The sequence below is a fragment of the Corvus moneduloides genome, chromosome 18, assembly GCF_009650955.1.
Source record: "Corvus moneduloides isolate bCorMon1 chromosome 18, bCorMon1.pri, whole genome shotgun sequence".
NCBI classification, from domain to species: domain Eukaryota; kingdom Metazoa; phylum Chordata; class Aves; order Passeriformes; family Corvidae; genus Corvus; species Corvus moneduloides.
Window position 1 is genome coordinate 11,819,205 of NC_045493.1, and position 27,308 is coordinate 11,846,512.

The 27,308-nt window shown below is 40.9% G+C and overlaps 1 protein-coding gene across 1 annotated transcript in view; it reads left to right on the top strand.

Moving 5' to 3' along the window:
- Positions 1-282: 282 nt before the first annotated feature.
- The window catches only part of IFT81 (intraflagellar transport 81), a 37,160-nt gene continuing 10,134 nt past the window's right edge, over positions 283-27,308 (top strand). Inside the window, exons 1-11 of the mRNA XM_032127981.1 lie at positions 283-568; positions 1,474-1,577; positions 2,530-2,710; positions 5,612-5,701; positions 6,754-6,819; positions 7,138-7,248; positions 8,469-8,553; positions 14,659-14,822; positions 17,084-17,179; positions 18,971-19,117; positions 26,543-26,692. Of these exons, the coding sequence (XP_031983872.1) occupies positions 425-568; positions 1,474-1,577; positions 2,530-2,710; positions 5,612-5,701; positions 6,754-6,819; positions 7,138-7,248; positions 8,469-8,553; positions 14,659-14,822; positions 17,084-17,179; positions 18,971-19,117; positions 26,543-26,692 (1,338 nt within the window). The 5' untranslated portion in view covers positions 283-424. The remainder of the gene's footprint in view (positions 569-1,473; positions 1,578-2,529; positions 2,711-5,611; positions 5,702-6,753; positions 6,820-7,137; positions 7,249-8,468; positions 8,554-14,658; positions 14,823-17,083; positions 17,180-18,970; positions 19,118-26,542; positions 26,693-27,308) is intronic.

Genomic DNA, 27,308 nt, shown 5'->3' on the forward strand with positions numbered 1-27,308 from the left:
GTGCCGGTCGCGGTCCCTCACAGTTGGGCCGCGCCCCCTCATGACCAAGCCCCCCCACCTCGTAATTCGGCCCCGCCCCGTCTCCGGTGACCACGCCCCCTCACCGGCCGGCCCCGGCTCGGTTGGCGCCGCTCAGCCGTAGCGCCGGTAGTGACGTCACCGCCATGTCCTGGCAACCGTCCCCGCGGTAACGGCGCGCGGGAGGCTCCGGTCGAGGCCTCCCCGCTGCCGGCCCGGCCCCCCCGCCCGGCCTGCCCCGCCGGGGCCCGGCCTGCCCCGCTGCCTGCCCCCGGCCTGCCCCGCTGCCTGCCCCGCCGGGGCCCGGCCTGCCCCGCTGCCGGCGCCGAGGGGGCGGCCGGACCCGGTCACCGCCCCCCCGGCATCTGCTCTGTCTTCTCTGCAGAGGTTTTCCCGGGACACGGTTATGGGTGACCAAATCCAGTTCATTGTTGAGAAGCTCAATCAGGAGCCCTTCAGGAAGAACTACAATTTGATCTCCTTTGACTCCCTGGAGTCGCTGCAGCTGCTGCAGCTGCTCAGTGATGTTCTGGGGGAGATTGACCCGAAGGTAAGGAGGGCACTCAGAGATGCTCAGACCTCCTGAGGTGGTTTGACACTGGAATTTGCTTTTATTTAGGTCTGGCTCAGTATAATCCCGCGGCGTGTTTGTTTCACCAAAACAGCTTGTATGAATCTTCCAGGAAATAAATGTGCCTGGCAAGGATCCTTCCTGCCTATGCATCTGAGTGCTCTTGGCAAACCCGCAATTGTTTCTTGGGACAGGGAGGCAGCATACTTGTCCCCCAGAGGCTGATGACTATATTTTTCCTGTGAAATTAAGGATACAGATCTTGGTTCATTCTGACAATTGTGTTAAGTCAAAGTCAGGCTGTGTCTTGCACACAGCCAGGGCAGGAACTGAGCAAGAACTGAACCTCACGACTGTGCTGTTGCAATGGAGATTAAATCCCTCTCCTTGGAGGCTGCCAAAAGTGTGTGAGAGACCAGAAGGGACCATTCATACACCTGGGGTGTGGATATCTGTGCCTTGGAGTGCCAGAATATCTGACTTCCCGGGTGGATGTGGTCAGTGTGACTGCATAGATGAGATCCCATGAGCAGGGAGAAGGTATTCCTGGAGTAAATTGACCTGAATGCTCATGCTGCAGGAAAATCCATTAGAAGGGAATTGAAGTTTGGTGATTTAAGGGATGTTCCCTACAGAGTATCTCACTATCATCTGGTAAATTAATAAAGTCACTTCTTTCAGTGTTGCCAGTTAATTAACATCACTTGGACAAACAAGTTTATAAAAATAATAATAACAATTGATTATAGTAAATAACATAGTGTTATCCTAATAATTAGCAATTATTACATTGATTGTTTTATAATAAATAGTTACAATAATTTTTACTATATTAACAGTAATTAATAAAGAAAAATTACCTATTTAATTTATAAACCGTTTAGCATGCTGTCGACATTAGAGAGGAGCTGCCGGAACAAACAGCTAAAAGAATGCTGAATCTCCTTGGAATCCTCAAATACAAACCTCCCGGGACTGTGCCAGACCTGTGAGTACCTTTTTTGCCTACAAGTCGTGTTAAAACGCCGTGTTTGGGTTAGATGGTAAGGGCCTTTAGCTCGGGTGAGCGCTGCTGCCCGTCCCATGGGTGTTGGGCTGGGATCCCGGCGGTGGCTGCAGGTGGGCGCTGCCCGCACCTGCGCAGGTGCAGCGGCGGCTCCGGCCGGCAGAGGGCGCCGCCCGCCCGGCGGGGTCGGCCCGGCCCCGGTCCCGGGCCCGGTCCCGGTCCCGGTCCCGGTCTCACCTGCGCCAGGTGATCCCAAATCCCGCGCTGCCCCCGCTCTGCCGGCATCTCCCCAAGGCTGTCACAGGAAACGAGGAGTTGTCGCTGCTGGCTTTATCCTTTTAGTGTGTTACGGGGTTTTTATCCGACTCAGGGTAGGAGAATTGGGAGCCTAAATTGAAGACTTCCAGTTCAGAATGGTTTGGGTTTGAAGGGACCTTAAAGATCATCTGTTCCAACCCGCTGCCATAGGCGGGGACACTTTTCACTAGACCAGGTTGCTCAGAGTTCCATCCAGCCTGGCCTTGGACACTTCCAGGGATGGGGCAGCCACAGCTTCTCTGGGCAACCTGTGCCAGGGCCTCACCACCCTCATAGGGAAGAATTACTTCCTAATATCTAATCCAACTGTGCCCTGTGTCACTGTGAGGCCACTCCCCCTTGTCCTGGCACTCAAGGCCCTGGTAAAAAGTTCCTCTCCATCTCTATTTCGTGCTCCCTTCAGGTTCTGGAATGTGCAAATCCCTCAGCCTTCTCTTTTCCAGGCTGATCAAACCCAATTCTCAGCCTCATCAAGAGTGTTTCCTCTTCTAACAGCATTACGAAAATCATTAGGCAAGTGGAGAAGGAATGTCAAAACATTGCAGATTTTTTGTTCCAAGCCAGCATTCTTTTGTTTGAGATTTATTGGCATTTTCTCTTGGTTGGTTCCATACAGGAGTGCTTTTCGCCAAGGGCTGGTTACTGGAAGCAAACTTGTAATTCATCCTGTCTTACATTGGCTTCTTCAGAGGACCAGTGAACTCAAGAAAAGAGCTTACCTGGCACGTTTCTTAGTGAAATCGGAAGTGCCAGCAGAGTTCCTACAGGATGATACTGTGGCTGAGTTCAACAAACAGGTACCATTTCTCATGAATGCCAACACTTTACATTAATTAAAGTGCCAATGGGAGGAGGGATAAATGAATCAGGGAGTTAATGCTGGGATACATGTTCAAGTGAGTTATGTTAGGAGCTTGTTGGAATCAAGGATAAGCAAAGATTCATAATAAAAAGTAGATGTCTTGACCACTTTTCTTCCAATAACCCTGAAATTATATATTAATAAATAGCATTGAATTAAAAGGCCTTAAGCCCATTAAGTACCGGGTGCCAAATAATGTTCAGAGCCACGTTGGCTCAGACAGACTTATAGTTCTTAATTTTTGAACAGGTTTGGGGTTTTTCTCTATGAAATATAACCTGGATATTTTTAACTTTATGAATTACCACTTCAGACAAGTCCAGAAAATGTTATGACCAGAAGAAGAAGACCTAATTGTCCATTGATTGTATTTGGTAGTCATGATAGTCAATTGATAGTATTTGATGCCTAATACTTGTATTAGCCTCGTTCCACTTTTACTTTAACCATTTATTTTTTTGTGAATAAGGACAAGATTTCTTTTTTTCTGTGCTGACATTCCTACTTATTATGTTCCCACTTCTTTTGTGAGCATTAAATGTTGGTTTTAGATAGACTGGGTGGGTTTGAAATGTAAAACTCGAAGTGAACCAAAGTTTTGGGTTTATTATCTGAGGTACATATTTACTTAATTTTTTTCCAGTTTTCTGTGCCTTTTGTTCTGTAAAACCACAGTGGTTCTGAGTGTTTGTAAGAGGTAACTTGATCTATTAACTGTGCACCAGCAAAGCTGAACAGTCTGACTGAGGCTTGACTAAGCCTTTTATTTTTTTGCTACCTCTAACAATATTGGATTTATACCTTGAAATAACTCAGCAGAAGTAGCAGAGAGAGAAAGGAATGCAGATTGTATGTTTTGTTCAGTATGTCACAGTTTTAATGTGTATAAATATCCACCTCCATAATTTCCATTACATAAGATGTGTTCCTTTTTGGGATTACAGTAATAGAACCATCTTATTAAACTAATACCCTGCTGATTAATTCAAAACAGAAGCTGGGGTAATAGAATGCCTTACTGCAATATAACATGACAGTGCAAATATTTAGATACTAATGAATTAAACAATTAGCCTAAATTATTTAGATACAGTCTTGCAGTGGTGTCTTTTAAGGGAAATTTCAAAAAGGAGAGTTCGGACACCTTATAACATGGTCAAGTTTTATGGGTGTGTAGAATTAAACTCAAATGTACTTTTGTAAATTACTTATAGAACATACTCAGCAACCTGCCACCTTCCCAGCTGTGTTGTGATTTAGACATTGGATTGCCTGCAATATATAATTTAAGAAATAAGCAACTTCAGGCATTAGTCTAGTTGTTTAGGCTTCAGTGAGTTGCTTCCAGGTACCAGATATCTCCCTTTCCATATAGGGAAATATCCATATCCAAAAACCTGGGTGGTTTTTTGGTCATTTGAGCATGTCCTTTATTTCAGGTACAGGTGGGGCACCCACAGTGAAAAGTGAGAACTATTTTTTGTTATGATCCATCAAACTGTGCTCTGTTCTTGTTTGAATCCTGCCATTGGCCTTGAAACTTTACATTCCAATGAGGAAAAGACTTATGGAACTCCTCATTTGACAGAGGTAGACATACAAAGGAAAACTCTTGGACACCAGCAGTGGGAATGCAGTTGCTCAGAGACCATCTGCTCTTTAATTTTTGTTAAAGGATTTCCAGAGTGCATAAGGGGTATTGTGGAAGCCAGTTGGGCTTTACTCTTGCATTTTGTAACTCGTTTCTCCTTGTCCAGCCTGTGCATTCCTTGTCACACCTTTATTTGCCACTTAATCCAGCTCTTTATGATTTTATCTTCTCCTCCTTAGTCATTTTATTGCTATTTTTTTTAAAATTCCTTCCAGCTTGTCAGTGTGTGCTTGATACTGAAACAACCAGACCTGAGCAGCACGCTCTGGGTGCTGCTTCCCCAGGGTTTTATAGAAGGGAGTTGCTGCTTCACTGCTCAGGGCTGTGATGCCTTTGTTTGAACTCGTCTTTGCTGTTGCTATTTGGTATTCACCTTTCATATCAACTGCTCTTTCCAGGAAGTAAAAAATGACTTGATACTCTCCTTTTAGATTTTTCCATCTCATTGAAGGGCTGTTTCTGTGGAGATTATCTTTCCTTATACCTCAGCTCGCGTTTCTCCGAGTTGAATCTAAATTTATTTCCTCTCCATATTTCTAAACTCTTGCTGTCCCCTGTTATTTCTCTACCCACACAGACTTTCACACTGCCTCTCAGTTTAAGATTCCTGGTGGGCAAAGTACTGGTGTGGAAGTAGCACACTGTCTCCTTGTCTCTGAGTGCTGAGCTGCATCTATCAATCTCTGGGATGTTCTGAGGGTTATGCAACGTGTCACAGCCATTTCTCACATGTTAACTCAGCTCTGTTCTTGGGCCACTCTGGAAAGTCAGCAATTGCTTCCATCAAGAGTGTTGTTAGAACAAACTCTTCCTTTTGGGGCTGATAAATTTGTATATGTGGTATATACAGATGTATAGTAAGAGAGAGTAATTTGTTAATTTGTCCCTCTCAGGTGATGTCTTATCTTCCTGTTTTGCAAATACACTGTGTATTACAAGAGATGAAAATACTGAGGAAATTGTGAAGTTCTGATTGTCCCTTCAAATGGAAGATAATGCACTGTGATTTTATTTTTACTTCTGCTTTATAAGTTGACAGGCTTTTGCAGTGAAAAAATGCCTTTTTATCTTGTTCTCACCGTATTTCTATGTCTACATTTACTGTCTTAGTGGTAAAACAGTGTGTTGATCTGAAAATCCATAGACACAGAGCTTATTCTGCCTGATTTCCATTTCATTTTACAGTATGAAGAACTCATGGAAGCATTTAAAAACCTACATAAGGAGCACGAGCAGCTCAAAATATCTGGTTTATCTACTGCAGAAATAAGAAGGGTAAAAAAACTCCACAATTTTTTATGTAGTTGGTTTTTTGAATGTCAGTTCCGTGTTTGTTGGCTTTGTGGACAGTGTGAAAGCCGTAGAGGCCAGAGCTGGTGGGCACTGCAGCTGCCTCTTGAAACTGCTCTCTGTTGGCAAACAGAAAGTCCTCGCTCGTGTTTAGAGCTGAGCTTTCTGAAGCAGATTGGGGAGCGAGGCTGCCAAGACTCTGTGCAGCATGATTTCCAAATATTAGAACTCCATTTCCTCTGAATGCAAACTGATACAAAGCCTTTTGCTTTCCTGATAGTGGCTAATAATTCCAGAGGGTGTTGAATGAACTAAGAGCTTAAGTCAACTGAAATGATGAACCCATGTGGCTCAAGTGTTAAGTAGAGATATTTGCTCTGTTTCAGCAGAATAATTAAGCTTGTGTACAGCTTTCCAGTGGACACACAGACAAGCCAAGCAAATGTTGAGATAAGGTCTACATTTGGAGAATTCATTTTCCTTTCTCTCATAACTATCAATCTGTGGAGCCCTGCTGTTGTAAAATAGGACTAAAGGAGAATAATAATCAGATACATGTTTCAGCACTAGAAAGTGTTTCTTTTAAGACAGTTTTAATACAAAAAGTGGCAGCAGACATCGCTCATAAGCAACTTCATGCAAATTGGTCTGCTAGGAAGTGGGTAATGCTGGTGACATTAAGAACATATGTCAGACTGCATCAGATGTTGAATTCATGCTGATTTTTCCTTGGTGGTTTCTGTTTGTTTGTTTTTATTTTAGAGAAATCCACCTGCTTTTATTTTAAATGTTCACATTAATACTCAAGGATGCAGATGAAGAATGTTAGCATAAAGAGAGTGGGAACTGTGGGGGAAGTAAGAGAGAAGAGAGATTGGAATCCTGGATGTTTGATCACAGATCAATAAAATTATAACCGCCTCCGTGTATTCAGGGAATAATTCTGATTTTCATATCAATTTGAAGAGAATTTAGTCCAATCCAATATACATGGGGAATAAACTAATATTTCTTTATCTGTTTTTCCTGCTTTTTAGGACATCAGTGCAATGGAAGAGGAGAAAGATCAACTGGCCAAAAGAGTAGAGCGTCTTAAGAAGAGGGTAATAAGAGAAGTAACGCTCCTACATTTCAATGTCATAATCCTTGGCCTGCAACTCTGATTTTGGAATGCAAACAAGGATTAAGATAAACACACTGTATGTCTAGGAAGGAATCAAGTAACTAATTGACCTACAGGGAATCTCCCCAGGCGTTGATCCAGAGCTTTTAAGAATCTCGAGTCCAGTACTTTGCTGTCATTTCTGAGTAGTAACGTGTATGGAAGTGAAGTGCTAAGTGGGCTTGTGAGACATATGATCTCTTTAATGTATTTCTCAACTATCTGACAGCAACATGCACTATTTATCTGCTTGCTGTAGGTGGAGACAGTACAAAATCATCAACGGATGCTTGAAATAGCAAGACAGCTTCGCTTAGAGAAAGAGAGAGAAGAATCTCTGGCTCAACAGAAACAAGAACAAAAAAGTCAGGTACTGCCATAACAACATACCTGTTAAAATAAAGAGTTGTTGATGTTTGTTTGGGAATCGTGCATTTTAGAAATACATCAGGAACAACAGTAGTTGGGAGAATTTCTCCCAACCCCAGAAAATTAAATCCCATGTAAAAGATCTGTGTACATTTTAAAGGAAGAGGCTTGCTTGACCTTGCAAGTTTTGAACACCACAGTGAAGGTACTTGGCTGCCTCAGCTCCCACTGACATCATCCTTTAGCATTCCCAGGAAACGTTCCATGACTTACTGCCGGAGCACCCGAAGGGAACTCTTCATATTTATGGTAGTGAGCAAATGTTTCCTTAGTTTGATTTCTGTCTCTGTGATCTGCATGAAGATTTCAGGGGCTGAGCAACGCAGCAAATACCTCATCTTTTTCTTGGGTGGGGGCAATATGTATTCAGGAGCAGCCTTGGGATTTACGCCCCTAAATTTGGGAAAAATGATGTCCTGAGAAGCCCTTAGAGCTGTTGACATCCAGGTGTAAGGGTGGATTTTATTCCTGACCTGTGTAAAATCCAGTGCCGTTTTGTTACACCATCTCACCAAATTCTGTAGCCTGAACTTCACTAAAATGGGAAAAGCCCTCAGATTTCTCATAGTGCAGTCTGTGTCTGGATGTGGGATCAATGGGAATCAGTGGCCTCTCAGGCTACCGAGTCTTTGCCTGAGCCTGAGTGAGATCACGACTAAAATGAATGTGATGTCCAGCTAATTCCAGTTCTTCCTACACATCTCTCTAAGTCACAAAAATGCAAATCAGCTGGGTCTTGTTTGGCAGGAAGCTTTCCAGACTGCTTTCAGGATGGACAGTGGATTGCTGTGACAACTCAGCTGCATTGCAGGATAAGGAGAGTTATCTGCTGCAATCCTGATGCCTGCTGCCTTTTGTTGTTGTAATGTTCAAGCCACTCATATTTTTTTTGAAAACTGTTGGATGAATTTCTGTCATCAGAGAAAATATCACTTGGGAGAACAAGAACACTCTTCTCAATTAACGGGAGGGAATACCAAGTAAACCCAGGCCAAGTGTTGAAAATTTGGTCTGGCACATTCCCTTGTGAAACAGAAAATCACCAGATGTTAGAGCTGCCATGTTTTGTGTTTGGGGTTTTCTTGGGGCTCCGTTGGTTTAGTTGTTTGCACATGGATTTCCAAGGAATGAGCTTGTGTGTGTCCAATTGTCTCTCCAAAGTTGTTCCATGCAGAGCAGAGACTGCAGAGAGCCCAGGTCCAGCTGAAGGAGATGCAGCACGTGGTGGCAGATTCAAAACCAGAAAGTAAGTGGGGCTTTTCCTGTTGCATCCTAGGTTAGTGTGATGCAAAACATGCTATAGAATGGTGTATAAATTATTTCCAAAATGATAGAATCTGACTACTTCTCAGTTTAAATCTAGTAAACCGAGTCATTGTCCTACTCTTGAAAAGAGCATTTACTATTTCAGTTGCATCACACAACTGCTTTGGCAGCTCTTCTGAGTTAAAGGATTTTTTTTCAGTCACCACATCGTAGCATTGTTATTATTTTGTAATTTAACTTTGATTTTTTTAATGATTTTCATCTGCCACTGAACCACAAGTGGAACTAAAGGAGTATCTGAACCATCTTCTGTACTCACAGGGACTTGCAGTGGATTTTATAACTGTTCCTTTTTTGCAGTAGCTATCAGAGAGTTTATACAGCAAAGCTGTGTCAACATTTCTATTTCAGTTCCTGGGTTTTTTTAAGGCCAATGGAAACTCGGTGGGTTCAGTTCACAGAAGCAAAGGTAACATAATAAAAAGCCAGTAAATATATCATTTAATCATTGAGATGAAAATAAAGTTAACATATTTAATTTCCTTATCTCGAGTCCTGCTTCCAGGAGAAAAAACAAAAAGTATTTAGATGTTCCCAATCAAAGCTTGGAGTCATTACTTAAGAAAACTTGTGTTGAAATTTTGCCCAAAGAAAGACCTCAGGACTCAGCTTTGTAATTGCTTTCCCCAGTTACAAAGGCACTGCCTGTAGCAGCAATTACAGAATGCCAACTGTGGGGTTTTTTAATAATTGAAATTAGGTGGCCACAGTGCACTGAATAGGTTCCATTTATTTTAAAAGCTTTGTTGGTCTACAAGATAGCACAATTTATTTCATTTTGAAAATTCCCTTTGGCTGCAGTTTGGTACCTCAGCTGCCTCCTGGTATCAGTGTAGCCTTGTCTGCTGACAGTGCAACAGCTGGATTTTCACTGGATCCTTCCCTTTAAAAGAAACTTCTTGCATTTTTAATACTTCAGGTGTTTTTACTGCCTAAATAAGATAAAATGTTCAAAGTTGCTGCTAATGAGCAGAAGCTTTGTTGTTTGTCTTATGGATTTGATTACTTCACTTTATAATTAATTTTACATTTAAGGAAGTGTAAAGGAACTCTGTAAGGAATGCAAGTAGCACATATTCATGAGTATCATTAGCATGCAATTAGCATCAGCCTGCTTGAGCTGTGCCAGGAGAATACGCCTTGTGGTTGGTAGGATTTTAACTCTTAGAAACATAATATTTAGAAGACTTTGAATTGTATCATTAATTGTTATGAGCTGCTACAAAACAGCTGAAAGTGATCATGCTGGTTCACAGAACACTCCTTCCCTGTTTATTAATTTGAGTCCTTCCCTGTTTATTAACTTCAATCTTTCCCTGTTTAATAACTTCAGTTGTACTCAGGATATTGTTTAGAGAGGGATTTGCTGCTGGTAGCACTAAGTAATATAAATTTTCATATTCTGGAGGGTTTTTTTGTGGTCTTTGTTGTACTGAATATGAACAGTGTTTTTATGAACCCTGGCCTCTGGTCTGAATAACCACAACCCAGCTCACACCAGCTCTGCAAGATTGACATCATCTTGCTTTGAGTATCTCTGCTGCACAAACAGAAATTGATAACATGAAGAAACAAACCAAATCACTGAATTCTTGATCTCTGTCCATTTTCCAGGACATTACTGGTTACTTTATTGGCAGAAATATGAAGATGGGAATGAGTAGCTGGAAAATATTGATTAAAAGAATGTGTTAAAATGATTTGTTGATGAACAGTAAAATGTGTAATTTATAAACTTCATTAAGTTAATATGTAGAAATAGATTTAGAACACTGAGAACTTCAAAGATACTTGTCAAAGAGGAATTGCTTTGTACAGATGCCTTTTCATTCTTGATGAAATTTAGGAACCTATTACTTAAATATTCCACTTGGTATAAAAAATAAATATTTTTCTCTTCCACACAATGATCTTTTCCTAAAATTCCAAATTTAAATTATCTCCTCCAACACTGCAGACCACATTACAATTAAAGCTATAGAACTGTTTGCTAAAGGAGACTGGCTTAGGTGGAACTTTATTTCATCTTGAAATGATTTTTTTTATTATAAAGTCACTGTCCATTGATGCAAGGTCGTGGTAAAGCACTTTTAAGATAATTTGATATCTGTGATGAGAAGACAAGTCTGGTTGGTAAAATTGGTGGTGTTGCTATGGTTGACTTTTTTAAGGTCATTAACTCTTTTGAACAAACAAGGCAGCAAAAATTCAATGTGGTCTCTGTTAAAAGGATTAAAAGGAGTTTAGTGGAAGTTTTAGAGAAACAGAATGGGTGTTTGGCTCTTTTTTGTTTGGTATTTCCACCAGATTCTTGAAAGAAAATAACTAATGATCACTGGTGAAATAAAAATAGGGAAATGACTGAATAATGAGGAGACTGTTGATTCAAAGTGACCATCATCACTCCGGAAGCCAAGCCCATGCCAACAGGACATATTTTAAAGAATAGCAAAATTCCATTATATTCCTCTAGGAATAATGTATATGCAAGATATTTATGGCATGTGGGGCTCTTCCCTAAGAAGTGTCTGAGAAGCATTTGTGGGTCAGGTGTGAGAATGGGAGAGTTGGAGCTCCCACTGTCATACATGGGGTGCCTTCCCTGCATTTATTTCTGGGAGAAAATGCCAGAGGAGTTTCTTTGCCTCTGGGTTTGGCTCTGGTACATCCAGCCCTGCAGCCCCGGGCCAATTCAACATTCAAGAAGAGCTCTGAAAGGTCAGAGAGGTTTCAAAGAGCTCTGGTAATAATTACAAACATGAAAAGCAGAACTTAGAATCACAAATTCAGGAAGCTTTTTGGTTTTTCAAGGATATATCGAAGGGATGATTGATCTGCCAGTGTTTGCATGTCCCAGGTCTCTGTTTAAGAGAGGGAAAGTGGGAGTGGTGTTACTGGAAGCTGTGGAGGGAATCATTTCAGCCTTTGTGGCTGCAGAAAGGGAAGGGAAGGATTTGATGCTGGAAGTCTGTTCTAGACTTGGTCGTGGCCTTCCCATGTGGTATTAGATAAATTGTTGGCAGAGAGTCTATGAAATGAGTGTCCCTCTCTCTTTTTTCCCCCTTTTAAAAACTGAATTCCTGTTGCAAATGGTTCTGGTCCAGGATGCCCAGCTGGCAGCCTGTAGAGGGAAAAGAAGTGGGATTCTGAGCACAAGGTTAATCAAGTTTTAGCTCCATTAACAGAATTATGGAGAGAAAATTGCCTCTCTTCTACATGACTGAGCAAGCACGAATAAACTCTTTCTCCCATCCCTCTCTTTATAATAATAATAAAAAAATTTGAATGGAAAACATGAGGAGTTGCTCTGAATAGCTCTCCACATGTAAATACGTGGTTGGCAGAAGCTTGCTAAAATAACCTGAGGGCGCAGAGCCAGATTTCTGTGCCGCTTACGTGTGTAGATTTTGTAACCACAAGTCAATGTTGAAACATTAAAAACAGAATTTATATGTGTAATGGAAAGATCTGAAGTATGCTGGCCTTTCTTCCCCTCTAGCCTGGGAATTTGCAAAAGAATGTTTTTCACTGAAAAAAACCCTCAAACCAGGAGCTGCCCTGTGTTTTGGTTTTTAAGGTTGTGTTAAGAGGCAAAAGTAGATTAGGTAGTTACTTCTCCATGGGTTGAGTTGTATAGGAGGAAAAATATATCCAATGTATTCAGGAAAGAAATGACATTAGTCATGAGGGATGTTGACATCGTGTCTTTCCCCATCAGGATATCAAGTTTTAACTTGTTTTGTTGCTCCATCAGGACTCAGAATGACACAGAACCACTCTGTGTCAGGGGGTAACAGGACTTGGTAGCAGCTCCGAGGTTATTTGAGAAATAAATCAGATTGTGATCAAGGTTATACCCTGTGAAGTCAGAAGGTCTCTGCTCTTATCAAAGCTCTTGTGGTTCTTTGCTAAGTTTCTTGTCATATTTAGAACAAATCCTTTAGGCATGTACATTTTTATCAGAAAACTGGAGTAGCACAAGAAATGAAGTATAGGTTATATATGCAGGTTTCTTTGCTGCTAAAAAAGTCAAGAAATTGATTAAATTAAAATATTAATATTTCATACCAGAATAATTTGATATCACATTGATTTCCACACCAAAGATTTTGGTTATAAATACCAGATTGGGAGTGGTGTTCCAGTCAGTTCTGAGGTGGTAATTCAGCTCACAGGGTACGTGGGAAGCAGCTTTGCTGCATTTGCAGAGGTGGGAGATTTCTAGTGAGACATAAAATGTGGTCCCTCCTGCCCAGCTCTGTTGCGGGCTGAGGAAGATTGGAATCGAGTTCTTCTGGAGGAAAGAAGTGGGAAATCTCTCCCAGAAAGTCCCAGTGTGTTTCCCAGGGTGCAGCTGCAGTGCCAAGTGCACGATGGCTGTTCCACAGGCAGAGCAACTCCACTCTCCCACTCCAAAACCAGTCTGGGGGCTGTTTGTTTTGATAAATGACCCTTCCACGAAGGGGAAAAGGTCCTGTGGTAGTGTTGCTTTCCATAAACACAAAAATCAACCAACTGGGAAAGAGGAATTCCCACTCATTTTTACTTTCTGTTGACTCGACTTCGTTGGCAGTGCTGCTTTCCCCAGGGCCTGTTTTCTTTCTCCCAGTTCTTGAGGTTTTCTCAAGAGCTGATGGCTTATTTCCCTTCTGGCAGCTTTCCTGTCAGAGTGGGCTGGGAGCAGGGCTCAGGAGGATCTCTCAGGACACTGATTTAGAGGTAAATGGCAGCAGAAAAACGGGGGCCCCTTTTCCTGGGGCTCTTTCACTTTGTCCTGACCTTTCCCTTTGGCAGTCAGGCTTCTCAGCCTGAGAACCAAAAGCTGTTTTCATCTACATCCTTTCCCATCTCTGTTTCAGCAGCATCAGCTGTACTTTTGTATCTCTGTGCTCAATTTTTCTCTGCTTGTGCAGTAAATGAAAGAGATGGAAATTGTGAACTTCTTGTTTTCCTTGGCATTTCATCACAATTCCATCTTCTCCCTAATATGGAGAGAACCAAAATCCCAACCCTAGCAAGTTGTTTGAAAAGGAGAAAGAACCCTGGATGCTTACCTTTTAGTCACCTAGATCATGAAAAATTCTCTGAAATACTCATTCCCACTCTCATCTGATGTGCAACTTCCAAATCTTGTAGGCCTTGGCACAGTTGTCTCAGAGGAATAATTGCACTGAACAGCCTGTTGTCAGTGGAGACTGTGCAGTGTAATTTAAATAGATGTTTCCTTTTATTCTGTTGCATTTTTCTCTCTGTGAATTGTTCTTATCTGCATGTACTTGGGTTTATTTATAAATGATCTGTTAAGGAGCCTGAATTACTCTGCCTAGAAAGAGCCAAGTCCTCCTAAGCCTGGTAAGGTGTAGGTGCATCAGGCTGGTGTCCAGCAGAGCTTATAAATGGGGTTGCTTTTTTCTATTGGATTGTTATTTTCTGCATTCTCAGTCTATAAACTGTCCTGAGATTAAATGTTTGTTCTTCCGAGAAGAAATCTTCACAGGGAGGCAATCTGGGTTCCAGCAATATAAAGGACCCTTAAAGTAGGCATACATTAAACTTTGCCCATTTTAAGGCCTTTTTAGATGCCAGATAGAAAAAAGTTTTATTTTAAGCATGACTCTCCAGGGATGTAATAAATCTGTCAATGAGGTAGGACAAATTAAGATTTTTCTACAGGTAATGGTTCAATGGCTGTTTATATCAGTGCTGTGTGTTGAATTTTTTATCTGATTCAGCTGGAGTTTCATGTGAGATGGGGTTTACTTGTTATTAGTGAGAAGAGTCTCTCAAGGAGCTGATAGTTATATGTTAGAGGTGCATAATAAATCCTCTTATATTGTTTAACATCCAGATTAAAAATTTAAATCCAGTAACTCCCCCTTTCTTTGAGCACTGAAAAGAAGACTCAAATGTTATGCTGTTGTTATTGTAATCAGCTGCTAAATACTTTCATGTGTTGGGGAAATCAAACTTAAGTTATCTGCTACATTGCTTTTATAGACACTCACTGAATTGATTTTTTTTTAAGGTTTAATGAAGAAACTAGAAGAGGAGATAAATTTCAATTCCTACCTGGTTACTGAAAAAATGCCCAGAGAGATGGAAAGTAAAAAGACTTCAGTGTATTTCTTAAAAAAGGTGGCTGCAGAGCCAGCCATGACTCAAGCTGATCTCACTGCACTGGAAAGTGAGGTGAGGGACCAAGGTCACACTTAATTTGTGTTCTGTAGCATGGTCTGAGCTGGACTTTGCAATGTTCTTATCCCTACTTCATATCCTGGAGAAAATGTTTCATTCCCAGAGGAACATCCCTTCAGTTGTAAAACCAAAGGTGTCTTAATCACTAAATGCAAACTCTCTGATAAGGTTTTATTAAAATACCCACAAAAGAGATACGAACAAACCAACCCCAATCCAAACCCAAACATATCCTTAGGTGCTATTGAGGAAATTGTGTTAATTTAGCACTAAAGAGCTGATTTTTCTTCTCTTCAGATTTCACTTGATTGAAGCTCTCCCTGCCATCGAGGGGTTTTATACCAACACATACAGAGCTTATGGAGGGAACAGCATTCCCTGAGGGATGTATCCTCACAAGATGGTGCCTTAATCCATGTGCAGTGGCTCAGAACTCCTCAGTGTTTGGAAGAGCCCGGCATTGTTTGGTTTAGTTTTTAAGACCAAAGAAAATTTGGGCATCAAATACTTGATTCACCTTTCTAGGCTTTTTCATAAGTTAAAGGCAAATAGTCTTAGAAAAACCCTTATTTGTCAGATATATCCAGAACATGCAGAGGGATTTATTGCCACAGAAGTACATTTATATGTTCACTCAATGAAGTTTTCATATTTGCATAATCCTAAATAAAAGATAATTTATGAAATATTATGTCCTAGAAGAATTTGGAGGAATGCTAATTATTAGTATTTCTACTGATGATATGATGAAGATTTACACCAATGTTAGAGGCAAGAAGAGTAGTCCTACATCATAAATGTCTTCTCTTACTAGTTTAATACTCCTGGGATTCCCAGCTCAGGCTTTGCCATGAAATAGAGATAATGAGGAAACAGAGTATCCATCTTAAGGGATGACAGCATTAATAAATGGCAGATTAGGGCTGAAATAATAAACCAGCTCTGTAATTCAGCCTCTGCTTTCCTAGATTAGTTCCTCTAATCAAAACAATATTTGTGGCTGCAGTTATGTCTTTCAGGCATGCTTGAAACCCTGTTTTGCACATTTCTTTTCCAAGACTGTTGTTTGGTTTATGGCAATATTTTAAAAAGCTTTATGTTTTTTCCTCTTTCTCCATGATGTAACCTTTGATTTGTTATATTTTGGAAGTATCTTCTTCTTGAAAGATAATAGAAACATGTCATACACTTGGCTGTTATCACAGCATGGCCTTAGGCAGCTTTTTTTTTTTTTTTTTTTAAGTCAGCCTTTTATTATCTCAGTGCCTTAAAAAGGAGCTGAACTGCACTAAGCATGTTTCCACCATGCATTTTACAATATAAAACCCAGGAATTTATTCACAGAAGGGAATTCTTAAGCCATTTTAAAATTCAAGCCTGTTCTACCACTAATAACATAGAATTCACAGGAGAGTTGGGGTTTTTTTCCAGGTGTTGGAGTATTTTTAGTCCTCTTGAGCAGTTTATTTGAGATTCTCAGTTTTTCAAGCACATGGATATTGCTCCCAGAACTGCCAGGGTGATGCCCAGCACTGTCCCTGTTATGGTCTGACTCCACAGGATTGCAGCACATGTTTGCACTGCTGCCTTAGCAGTGGCAGAGAATTAAAAGAAGGTTGCTGTGACTGTGTTTGCCATGGCTGGTGAGAGTCCTGGTGCACTGGGAAAGCTGGAATCTGCAGTCTGGTGTGTGGCTGAGAGCTCCAGGTGCAGCAGCTCTGAAGCTTTGACTGGAATGAAGCTCAGGAGTTTGGGAGTAAAGACAATCAAGTGCATCTTGTGGCAGGAGGAGGAAGGCACTACAGACCTGGAATATGATGGTCTGTGACTCTACAAAGTGTTGATGAAATCTTTATCACTTAATCTTTATTTGCTTCCCTTTGAACTTATGTTTAAAGGGTTCAATGAAAGGGAATTTTAGTTCATGTCAATAAAATCACATTTATCACTCAGTATATGGCAATATCAGTCTTTTTTCTACCAACTCACTGCATTTTCTCTCCACATGCACCAGTTTACTTCATTTTCAGGGCCAAAATCATGGTTCTGCCTTATCATAAAGGCACAGAACTGGAAATCCAAAAACAGCCTCTTCCTGGCCAATACTTAATGACTCATGGAGCTTTTTGGGTCTGTTTCTCTGCTTTAAAAAAAGGAACTGGCTGGATTGTAAATCTGGGTTGCAAAGCATTTAATTCTTGGAGAAGACAAAGACACCAAGCTCTGTTTCCTTAGTTTTCCACTCTGTCTTGCAGATAAATGAAGTCAATGCACAAATGAATCAGCTTATTGAGAAAAGGATGATGAAGTATGAGCCAACTGATAGTAAATTCTCCATGTATCGCCAGCAGGTAAGAAGGAACGAAATGTGTTTTAAGCAGAAGCAGGAGAGAAAATCAGTCACTGATTGGTTTATGTGCTGATTTTTTTCCTTTGATTTATCGAGCAGAACCCAGTAGAAATACAGAATAATGGAGGACAAAAGGAAAATAAAGAGCTGTTGAACATATGTATGTTTAAGGCTGAGTCAAATGTTGCTTTCAGTCGTGTCAGTGAATGTTTTGACTGCTGTCCTTGCATCACAGCAGTTCTGGAAGGAGCATTTTGCAGGAGCTATTTTGGTAAAGTTCCAGCTGTGGATGGATTCTTACAAGGCAGCATGAGGGCTGCCTGCTGCAGTTCTGTCCCTTCCTTGTGTCTGACCACATGCCATTTTTCTCCATTGCATTTCATAAGAAGGAGTTCTTTGATCTCTCATCCTGAGGCTGTAAAATAATCTTGCTACAAAATAGGCTGGCTGGTCCAGGCTTAGTAAATTCCCAAGTTATAAAAAGGATTTATGAACTCGGAGATTTTCAGAGCTTATGCAGGAACCTGAGCGCTTCCTTTTCCAGGCAACCTGCACCACTGCTAATTTTATGGACGATTTTCAGCGTGATGCTTATGGTGACAGGCTTGAAAAATAAAAGACTTAAGGAAAATGTATCAGTGGGAGGGAAAAAATGGGGATAAGATGTGTACTGGAGTTCAGTCGCAACCGCGACGTGAAACACCGTTTTATTTTGGAAGAGATGCTCTTCCTGAAAGAGAATCCTGCTCTGGAATGTGCTGGGACCAAGGAGGATCCACTCCAGGAGCTGAGGTTGCTGCTAGGAGCTCAGAGCCCGTGGTGCTCTTTGCTTTCTTCTGCCAGGGCCTGGGTTCTGTTTCACAAAATAATCAGCTCTGTTGTCCCCTGGTTTGTCACCACAGACACCTCATGCAGCAAAGAGCTGAGCTCCCACCCCAGCACAATTCTGTTGGAGATTTTTTTTAGGAAGAAAGCTGGTCCTCTCAGCTGAGTGTGAGAAAGCTGGTGTGTTTTGGCTTCATTTTTTTCTAAGTTTTCCCTTTCACTTGAAGAAACCAGCCATGCCTTAAATTCCTGCACCTGCATCTAAATGAATGTGTTGTGTTATTTTAGAATATTTTTCAACAGGATACTTTGGCAAGAGAAAAATGCTTTTTTTAAAAATCCTTGAACTAATGTATACTTTTGCTCCCAAATCTGTTCTGGTCAAAACTCAGGTACTACTAAATATTCAATCTTGTATAAAGCATTATTTTTTAAGTGCTTTATCTTCTAAGTCAGAAAAAAGAAAGAATAATCTGTAATCTACACTATTTTTGTACTTTATTGCTTTATTCATCATCTTCTAGCTATTTGCCAAGATTTAGTGGCTCAGTTCTGCTTCAGTGCAACATATTTCTGTAGGTTGGAGTAGGTTGGAGTTATAAAAATCTGTATTATGACATTTGTGAAATCTTGGATAACTTTCCAGTTAAGCCATGTTGGTGTACCTTACATATGCACCAAGAGGGACTAAGCAGAAGAAATGGAGCAGCTAAAATGCCTGCCTTTTTCCTCAATGAAAATGAAAAGATGAGGTGAAGAAATGTAAATCTAAAATGTAAAATAGATCAGCTTGAATCTGGGAAAAAGTCTGTGCTGGAAACCTTATCCAAATTGGAGAAAGTTGGGATGCTGCAGCCAACTTCAGTGAGGTCGTGGTTTAACCTGCTGTATGTAATTTATGCATTTTTTCTAAAAATCATTTTTCTCCTGATTGAACAAGGCAATTTTTACATTAATGATCTTGCAGGCTTCTATAATTTCCCGGAAGAAGGAAGCCAAGGCAGAAGAGCTTCAGGCTGCCAAGGAAGAGATGTCCAGCCTGGAGAGGCAGATGGAGCAGAAGAGCAGTCAGGCCCATGAGCTGGAAGGCTCCGAAGTCCTGACTGAGGAGGAGGTAGGGATTTGTAGCTGTTTTCAAATTATTGATTTCTGTTATTCACATTGTGCCTAATCCATTGCAAGGTATACAAGGACTCAGTGTTGGGCTGTCTTAACATTCCAGCCAAAATAATGGCAATATCATCACAGTGGTGTGATGGTGAATAACTAACTATAAAGGTCAATATGATTATAAATAATATAGAAACTCTGTATGATTATAAAGCATAATACCAGTGATTATCAGAGATGTAATTAGTCCTCTGGTATTTATTACCCACAAAAGTTCTTACTTAAAACTCAGATTTCCCAGACCCTCCTGAAGTTTACCTGCGACACCGACTTTGACTGGCACAGACAGTCTGGCCCAGGCAAAGTGAGATTTGCAGCTGCACTGCTCAAAGCAGCTTTTTCTGCTTCAAAAGTTTGCCAAGAATAAGGGAGCTGCAGTTTGGTACTGGTTTGTCAGCAAAATAAATTAGCTTTTCTTCAGACATTAATTTTTCCCAGTTGGGAAGAATCCTGCTAAGGGAACTTACAGGCAGCATCACTAAACTAAAGAGAATTTTATCTGCGTCCTTCTCTGACTTAATATCATTCTCTCACGTATTGTCTTTGTTTGCACTGCCATCATTTAGCCAGAGGCACACACTCTTTGCTTGCTTGTTCTTTGTTTTTGTGCTTTTTTTACATACTACTAAATACAGGGAACGCCCTTTTTAGAAGGAACTCCCTTCCTAATCCCATAGGATGTGCCTGCTCCACAAAATCAGTTACTTTTAAAGGAATCTGAAAGTGTGGATGAAAATACAGGTGGGAGTAATGGCATGGAGACGTGGAAAATGAAGATGTTGGTTTCTCTTCCCATGACACACTGTACCCTTTCCTTAGGTAGCAATAATAAGGACCCCCCTGCATTAGATTTCTCTCCACTCCAAGGTTTTCAGCTCCACTGGGCACGTTGCTGGAGTCTTCGACAAGTTTTTAAGCAAAACTAAAAGCAGAAATATGATAATTTGTGTTTTGTGACATGTGATGGAAAGAAGTGTTTAATTAATCAACAAGAATGTATTACCAAGACAGCAGCATATGTTCTACATTATCTGCACAGGCACTGTAAGGTAAGAAATAATTGTGCCTATTCTTCAGGGAGACAAGAAACTGATCCATAGAAATTTGAGGAGAACAGGGTAGGAAGGAAACCTCATAACCTTGTAAAAGGCTTAGTAATGAAAAGCTCAAGTTAATTGTCTGACACGAGGAAGTGGCTCAATACAGAAAAAGGACAAGACCTGTTTTGGACATGACCTGCATTCCTTTTGGTCAAATATGTTCTGCTTTTGATTTTTAAAATATTTTCAAGTCTTTGTTTTGCAGAGTGAAGGATAAATGACTGAGCAATTTGGAGAAAACCATTGGCTTAAAATCAGAATTGTTTGTCTTTTCATAAGAAGCATTTCCTGGTTTGTAAAATACTTTCTGCAAGGAAATGTGTATTGGCAAGGAAGCCAATATATAAATCCATGTCCTGTTCGTGTTTATTACTTCCTTCAGTGAGGTGCAGTGGTACTCACAGGCACCAGTGTAAAGGGTGTTTCCTGTCTCTAAAAGCTAGGAAAGGATTTGAATTCTTGATGGTTTTTGATCATTTCTGTTTCAAAGGTCATGGTTTCCTCATCTGGAAGGTGGAGACAGTGATATTTAATTCTTTGTAAATGTCTACTGCCAAAATTGCTGCACAGGGCCTTGGTGCTGTAGATTCTGCATCTCCTCAAAGTCCATGGCAAATGCACAGAGCCAGTCCTGCCTCAGACTGGGGTGTGAGGAGCCAGGACTGAGAGAAGAGACAGGATTGGCACGGAAGAGGTGATGAAGCAAAAGTGGTGTGAGCAGGTTCTCCCTCCCCAGTGAAAGTCTCGGTTCCTCACTCCCAGCCAACCTTCTGCTGTAGGTTTGTTTCTGATATGTTCTGCTTTAGGATTTGTATTTTCTGTTTCAGTGCTCTGCTGCTCCAGCTTTGAGCCAATAGCAAAGGAAATGTTGATTAATGTGGTGGTGAGTCAGTGCTGCAGTTCAGGGGTTCCTGGGGACAAGAGGAGTTGTACATTCAACCTTCACACTCTGACAGCCCAGAGCTTCCTTACACTTTCCTCTTCCAGTCACACGTTTTAGTTCCTCCATTTTTAAGAAGGGAGAAAGAGGGGTTTTTAACAAATAGCTTTGCTGTCTTAAATGTAAATGGATTTTTTAATCCTATCAACATGCTACAGTTGAATCAAAGCACTGTTTTTCTCCTATACCCAGCATTTCTAATCTTTGCCTTATCTCACTTTACTCTGTCCTCTTACATCCCTTGGCACTCTCAAGACTAGGCAGTAGAAGAATCAGCACCTTCCTAACTTGTGCTCCCAAACCAGCATTTGGATCTCCAGTTGAGGTAGTCTTAGCCCTTCATTCACCAAAAGGTCAAGCCTGGCCTAGGTTTTTAGGTGCCAGTGTTTTGCTTTCTTCCATAATCATGAAAAGCATTCCACTGGGTTTGAGAGGTTGTACACCTGGGTAGAACTCAGGAGAAACAGCAGGGAATAACCAATTCATTTACATCAAACACAGCAAAGTAGGAATAAATTGTCTGCTTCAGGGATTATGAAATCTTTTTAAGTACTTCAAACAAAGTGCAGTGAGCAGGGGGCACAGTTGGCAGCTCCTCGCTGCAGCTGTCACATCCTGAAAATTAGGGAATCACATGTTGGCACTTGGAATGCTGGATGATTCAATTACAAGTGATCCTAGGTAAAGCTGGGATATTTTTAGCCCTTTACACAACCCATTGTACTTTCCAGAGTCCAGCACAGGGCCCCAAGAACATCGAGTTTCCCAACGATTCGGAGTTGTCTCAGCTGTGCTGAGCTGCAGGAGTGGGAATTAGTCTGGTTTTGAGAACCTGGCATAGAAGTCCTCCCACTTTGTTCACAGGTGTGTGAGGTTTGCATATGCATTTACTTAAGGAGTTTAATCTTTTTTCCATACAAATGCTCATCCATGCCTACCTGCCCCTGGGAAAACAAGACGAACGTTTCCATTTGCAAACAGAGAAAGCAGCCTCAGACCAAAAATCTTGTCACTTTTCCTCAAAAACTGCTGATCCACCTGAATCTGCCAGATTTTTGCTGTGGGAAGCTTTCTGTCACCTGAACCAAACATGCAGAGATTCAGGAAAATCTCCCAGAGCTGAGCACTCCTTCAGCACCCCCTGCCACCAGGATAAATCCTGGTTCTCACTGATCTGTACATCTTCCCTGAGCATTGAAAATGGGTTTTCATTATAAATAATTGGATTGATTCAAAGTATTACTAATGGCTGCTTTAATATTTCTTGCAAGCAGAAGCAAGCATTCCTAGAAAATGCTAAGAAGGAGTTTTCCTGGCTGAGCTGTGCCATGAGCAGACTGTAGGATACTTGCATTTTATTAGACCGAGGTTCTACTGCTCTTATCTTTTAGAAGCCCATCCTTCGATGTCTGAGTTATTAACTCTGTCCAACATTGGCTGTACTAGCTTAAATTTAGAGCCTCTTAGGAAAAAAGTATGGAAAATCTGTCATTTTCAGGAACTTTTCCTAACTGAATTTTAGTACTTTGGACAGTCTGTATCCATTAATTAGTCTAGTTAGAAATTAAAACATCTGTTCCTCAGTTCTTAATGAAAACAGATATAGTCAGCTCAGATTTCCTGCAATTATTGTGTTTATGCAAATAATTTTCTTAACTAAACTGTTTATTTGGAACCTTGTTTAGTTATGTTTCATAAAGAAACACTTTATTTTTACAATTAATACTTTATTTTCTGTAGTACTTTCGTATGAAGAACATTTTGATTACAATAACACAATCAAATTGCTGCATTAATCCAGAAAATACTATTTTAAAAGATTTGACTCTGAAGTGAGTGATTTATCTGTGATTTGTTCTTTTGAGTAAACAGGCTTATCCATTTTCTCCTTTAATGATAATCTTGGAATAAGAACCTTGTGAAAACTTCTCCTGGGGCAAGTGTGAGGTTAAAGGAGATGAGGTGAGGAGCTTGTAGTGAAAGGCCAAGGCTGACATAGAGGAGCTGGGCTCTGGTCCCAGTTCTGACCACAGAGGGCACGTGGTCACCAGGCTGATGTCCTTTCCTGGAGAGGGATAACCTGTCAGGCTCTGGATGCCCTTGGAGAAGCCATTTCAACACCCCAGATTTGATTTTTATTTAGAGCTGTTATAATAATTACTTCACTAAGTGTGGAGAGACTGAATCTGGTGATACCAACCTCTTCCAGATTCTAATAAATGGAGAAGCATAAAGTAGGTGCATTGCTGGATTCTTCCAATAAAAATGGAGCATAATCCAGGAAATCTGCCCAGGGATGGTGGGTGCTGTGGGACGTGATGTGAGAGATCAAAGCCCTGTTTTCATTCACCATGTTCCATAATCTGCATTCCATGCTTGTTATGTTACAGTCCCCCATAAAAATAGCCAAGTGAAAAGGCAGAATCTTTGCTTGCTTTCCCTTGGATGGTTTTTGTGTCTCCAGGGGCTCTAACTCGGCTGACATGGGCTCCAGGCTGGTTTGCTTCAGCTGCTCCCTCAGTGCCAGCACTTGGTTCTTGTCCAGTCATTTAATCTTTGAAGCTGAAATAACTGCTTGTGTTAAATTGCTTGAGAAAGAAAAGCTACTGGTGGACGTGGCCTTGACTGGAACATCACTGCACGGGCAGATCCATGGGAATTCCACAGGATGAGCCTGCTGAGTTTGGACACAGGGAGCAGTTGCCTTGGTCTATGGGAAAATGCTGCTGCTCAGAAGTGGATTCCTTTGGTTACTCAGCTTGAAAGTGATGTGGCCAAACAATGTTATTTCTCTGTGAACTATTCAAATTATTTAAAAGATCTTTCACCACAGTGAAATGCAGTGTTTTGTGGCATTGATTTCTCATGTACACATGAGGTGTATAAAGCCTCAGAAGCAATGCTCACACAGATGAAAAACATTGGTATTTTATATTTTCTTTTAATTTTTGGAAACCTATGAAATGATTCTCAGCTTTTAGGCTGAAGAAACCTAATTTTGCTGTAAGATCCCTAGAAGCTCCTGATTTAAGTAGAGTCAAATCTAAGAGCTTGGCCCTGGATCTAAAGGAGCCTTCAGGCAGTGAGATTTTGAGAGGCTAATCTGTGCTGCCCTTGGAGTAGATCAGGTCTTTTGAACATTTTGCCAAATTATTGATTGATTTTCTACACAGATGATAATTTTCCTACTGTTGTTTATAACTGTTTTATGTTGTTTGCTGCAATAAAAGCTGTGTGAAAGGTTAAGTTTGCTTTAAAAAGCCAGAGATTGTGCTGACTGACATCCACCTCCTAAAATGAACAGATTTCAGTTGTCACTGTGAGCAAGTTGTAGTTCATTTTGGATGAAATTTGTATTATATAGTCCTAAGTTAATCAACTAATAATAGAACAGTGGTGGAATTGGTTCGTTAATCAACAAGATCCTTTGACTTCCATTGTAAAATACATTATGCTTTGAATATTGAATATGCAAATACTCTACCTCCCACTCGAGCTATTTTCAAGACCTTAAAAGTGAAGAGAATAATAGTTTGCTTTTCATCCTGGGATACACTGACAGAAGATTGTTCAGATTTGATAGCTCTGTGTGGTCACGTATTAATTTAATCCTTTACCTCATTCTTTCTTATATTCCAGCGGTCAAATGAAATGTCCTAGGGATCAAGACAGATGACTGTGCTTGCCTTAGATTTTCCTCAGTTGACAGAGATTGTATTTATACTTCTGTAATCACTTGGAAATCACAGAAAGCTTGGTATTGTCTAAGGAAAGAAAGAAAGAAAAAAAAAAGTCTTTTGTATTAACTAAGAGGATGTGATTGAATTTGCTATGAAAAGGAATGAATTTGGTACTGCTGTATGAAATGTGCCAGTAACGTACCATAGAGTGTGACAGGGCTCAGGTGACCTTGTCTATCCTTGTCCTGGGTAGTAGCAGGATGTAGGATGTTATCCCAAAGCCACACAGAGGCCAATCTGCATAGAGCACATTGAGTAATTTGTGGGTTTGTTCTTTCACCAAAAACGTTTATAGCTTTTGGCTTTAAAAATAGTTCTGGAGCGTAGCAAGAGAGAGGCAGCTTTGGCCTAGATATTGCACAGGATGGCAGATGAACAGGGTTGATTTCATTGTGGGCATTTTGCCCAGGACACTTTTTATAGAACATACAGTTACTCTGGGGGTTCTTAGCCTATGGTCACACTGGGGGTTTGGATTTATTCTGTAGAAGGGAGAGGGATAATTTCACAAAAAGAAAAATTAATGTAAATTCCAAAATTTAAGTTCATTTATGTTTGAATTTCAAACTTGTATCAGTGGGAGTGGGATTCATTTTCCTTCTGGGGCTGCCTGGTCTGTGCTCCCTGCACACACTGAACTCCTCCTCATCCAGGAGCCTTCTGAAGCCTGTTCTTACATCATTTACTCTCATAAAATTTATTTGCTTTCCATCTCTGGATCAGAATACGTTTTTGAGCTGTGATTGGCATTTACCTCATAGCTCTCATGTAAAATCCAGGCATAAGAGCTAAGATTGCACGACAGATGGAAAACATTAAGGCACAAAAAAATCTTACCTGTTTGTTTCAACCCCTGGTACTTGTGTTACAAATTGAACACACACAGGTTCAGGTGTAAATTAGCTAAGGTTGCTGGACTGTAAGGGTTTTTATTATTTTGCTCAGTCTTTAATACAAATATAAATTCTCCATTGCTTTAGATTTTGAGTGAAATAAATACTGTATTTTTCTCTTTCTATGCAAGGACTCTGCTTTTTCCTGGGTTTGAAAACTTAGCCAGCGATATCATCTAGGTCTGCAGGAGTCAAGGAAAGAGTACAACACGTTTTAACTACTGAGAATATTTTAAAAAGAAATAAAATGTTTTCCCATGTCCTCTTCCCTTCCAATTCTGCTGCTCTCTGTTACCATGTTTTGGTCTGCAAAGCTGGGGCTGTGCAGTGCAGAGCTGGGGCTCTGTTACAAGTGCAAATTACTGCTGCATTAAGTTTTTATTATCCATGACTCCCATAACGTTTTGCAAGGAGTATTTACTTTTCCAGCTGTCAAATGGTGGTGAGCAGAAGGGAGTGATCTCAGGCCTGCAAATGAGTGAGCTGGGACAGAAAGCAGTGGAGCTGCTTTTCTTGATCTCGCTCAGTGAACAAATGCAGAGCTGAAAATAAATAGACCCTGGGAATCCTGAATTCCAGCCCTCTGTTCTAAACACTGCATCTTCAATGTGCAGGACAAAGAGGATAATTACATTTTATGCAGTAAGAGGCTTGCTTGGCTGTAAGTGAAGTGAGTTCCTGCTCTCTCTCCCGCAGTTCAAGCAGTACGTGAACAAGCTCCGGAGCAAGAACACGTTTTACAAGAAGAAGCGACTGGAAATAGCAGAAATTACAGCAGAGTACGGGATCCTCCAGAGGACTGAGGAGCTCCTGAGGCAGCGCCACGAGGCCATTCAGCAGCAGTTGGTAACATGAGCTCGTGCTGCTCCCCCAGCCCTCCCTGCCCCGGGAACAGCCTTAGGATCCCAGGGATGCTGCTTGGGTTATTCTGATGTGTTTCCCCCTCAGCTCCTGCTGCCCCTGCTGAAGGAGCCATTAGGGTATAAAAGGTACTTTTGCCTGTTGACTGGGAGGCTGCTGTACTTCGTGTCCATCAGGACTGCTCTGCAGCTTCTTTTTAGACTGAAGGGCCCGACCCCGCTTTTTAAAGTTGATGGTAAATCTGCACAAATGCTGCTTAGGGCAAGGCTGGATGCTTAAATTACTTTTGGGTATCCACAGATGTAGTGAGGGCTTAGAGAATGACCAACAGCAAATAGGATCCAAGTTACTGCTGTAAAATGTATAGGAATGATATTTAAAGAAAGAGCAGGCAGGAAGGAAACATTCTAACCCCAGAATATTTAGAAGAAAATGCATTTAAATTTAAAACTGGATGAATCTTTCCTAAGCCAGAACAGCAGCAGAAGGGATTCTGCTCTGGATAACTGTAAGCATCCCAAGTGCAGGAACACTCTGTGGTATTTTGTTCCAATCCCTGTATTCTTGTTACCAATATACTTTACAAAATAATTAGCTGCAT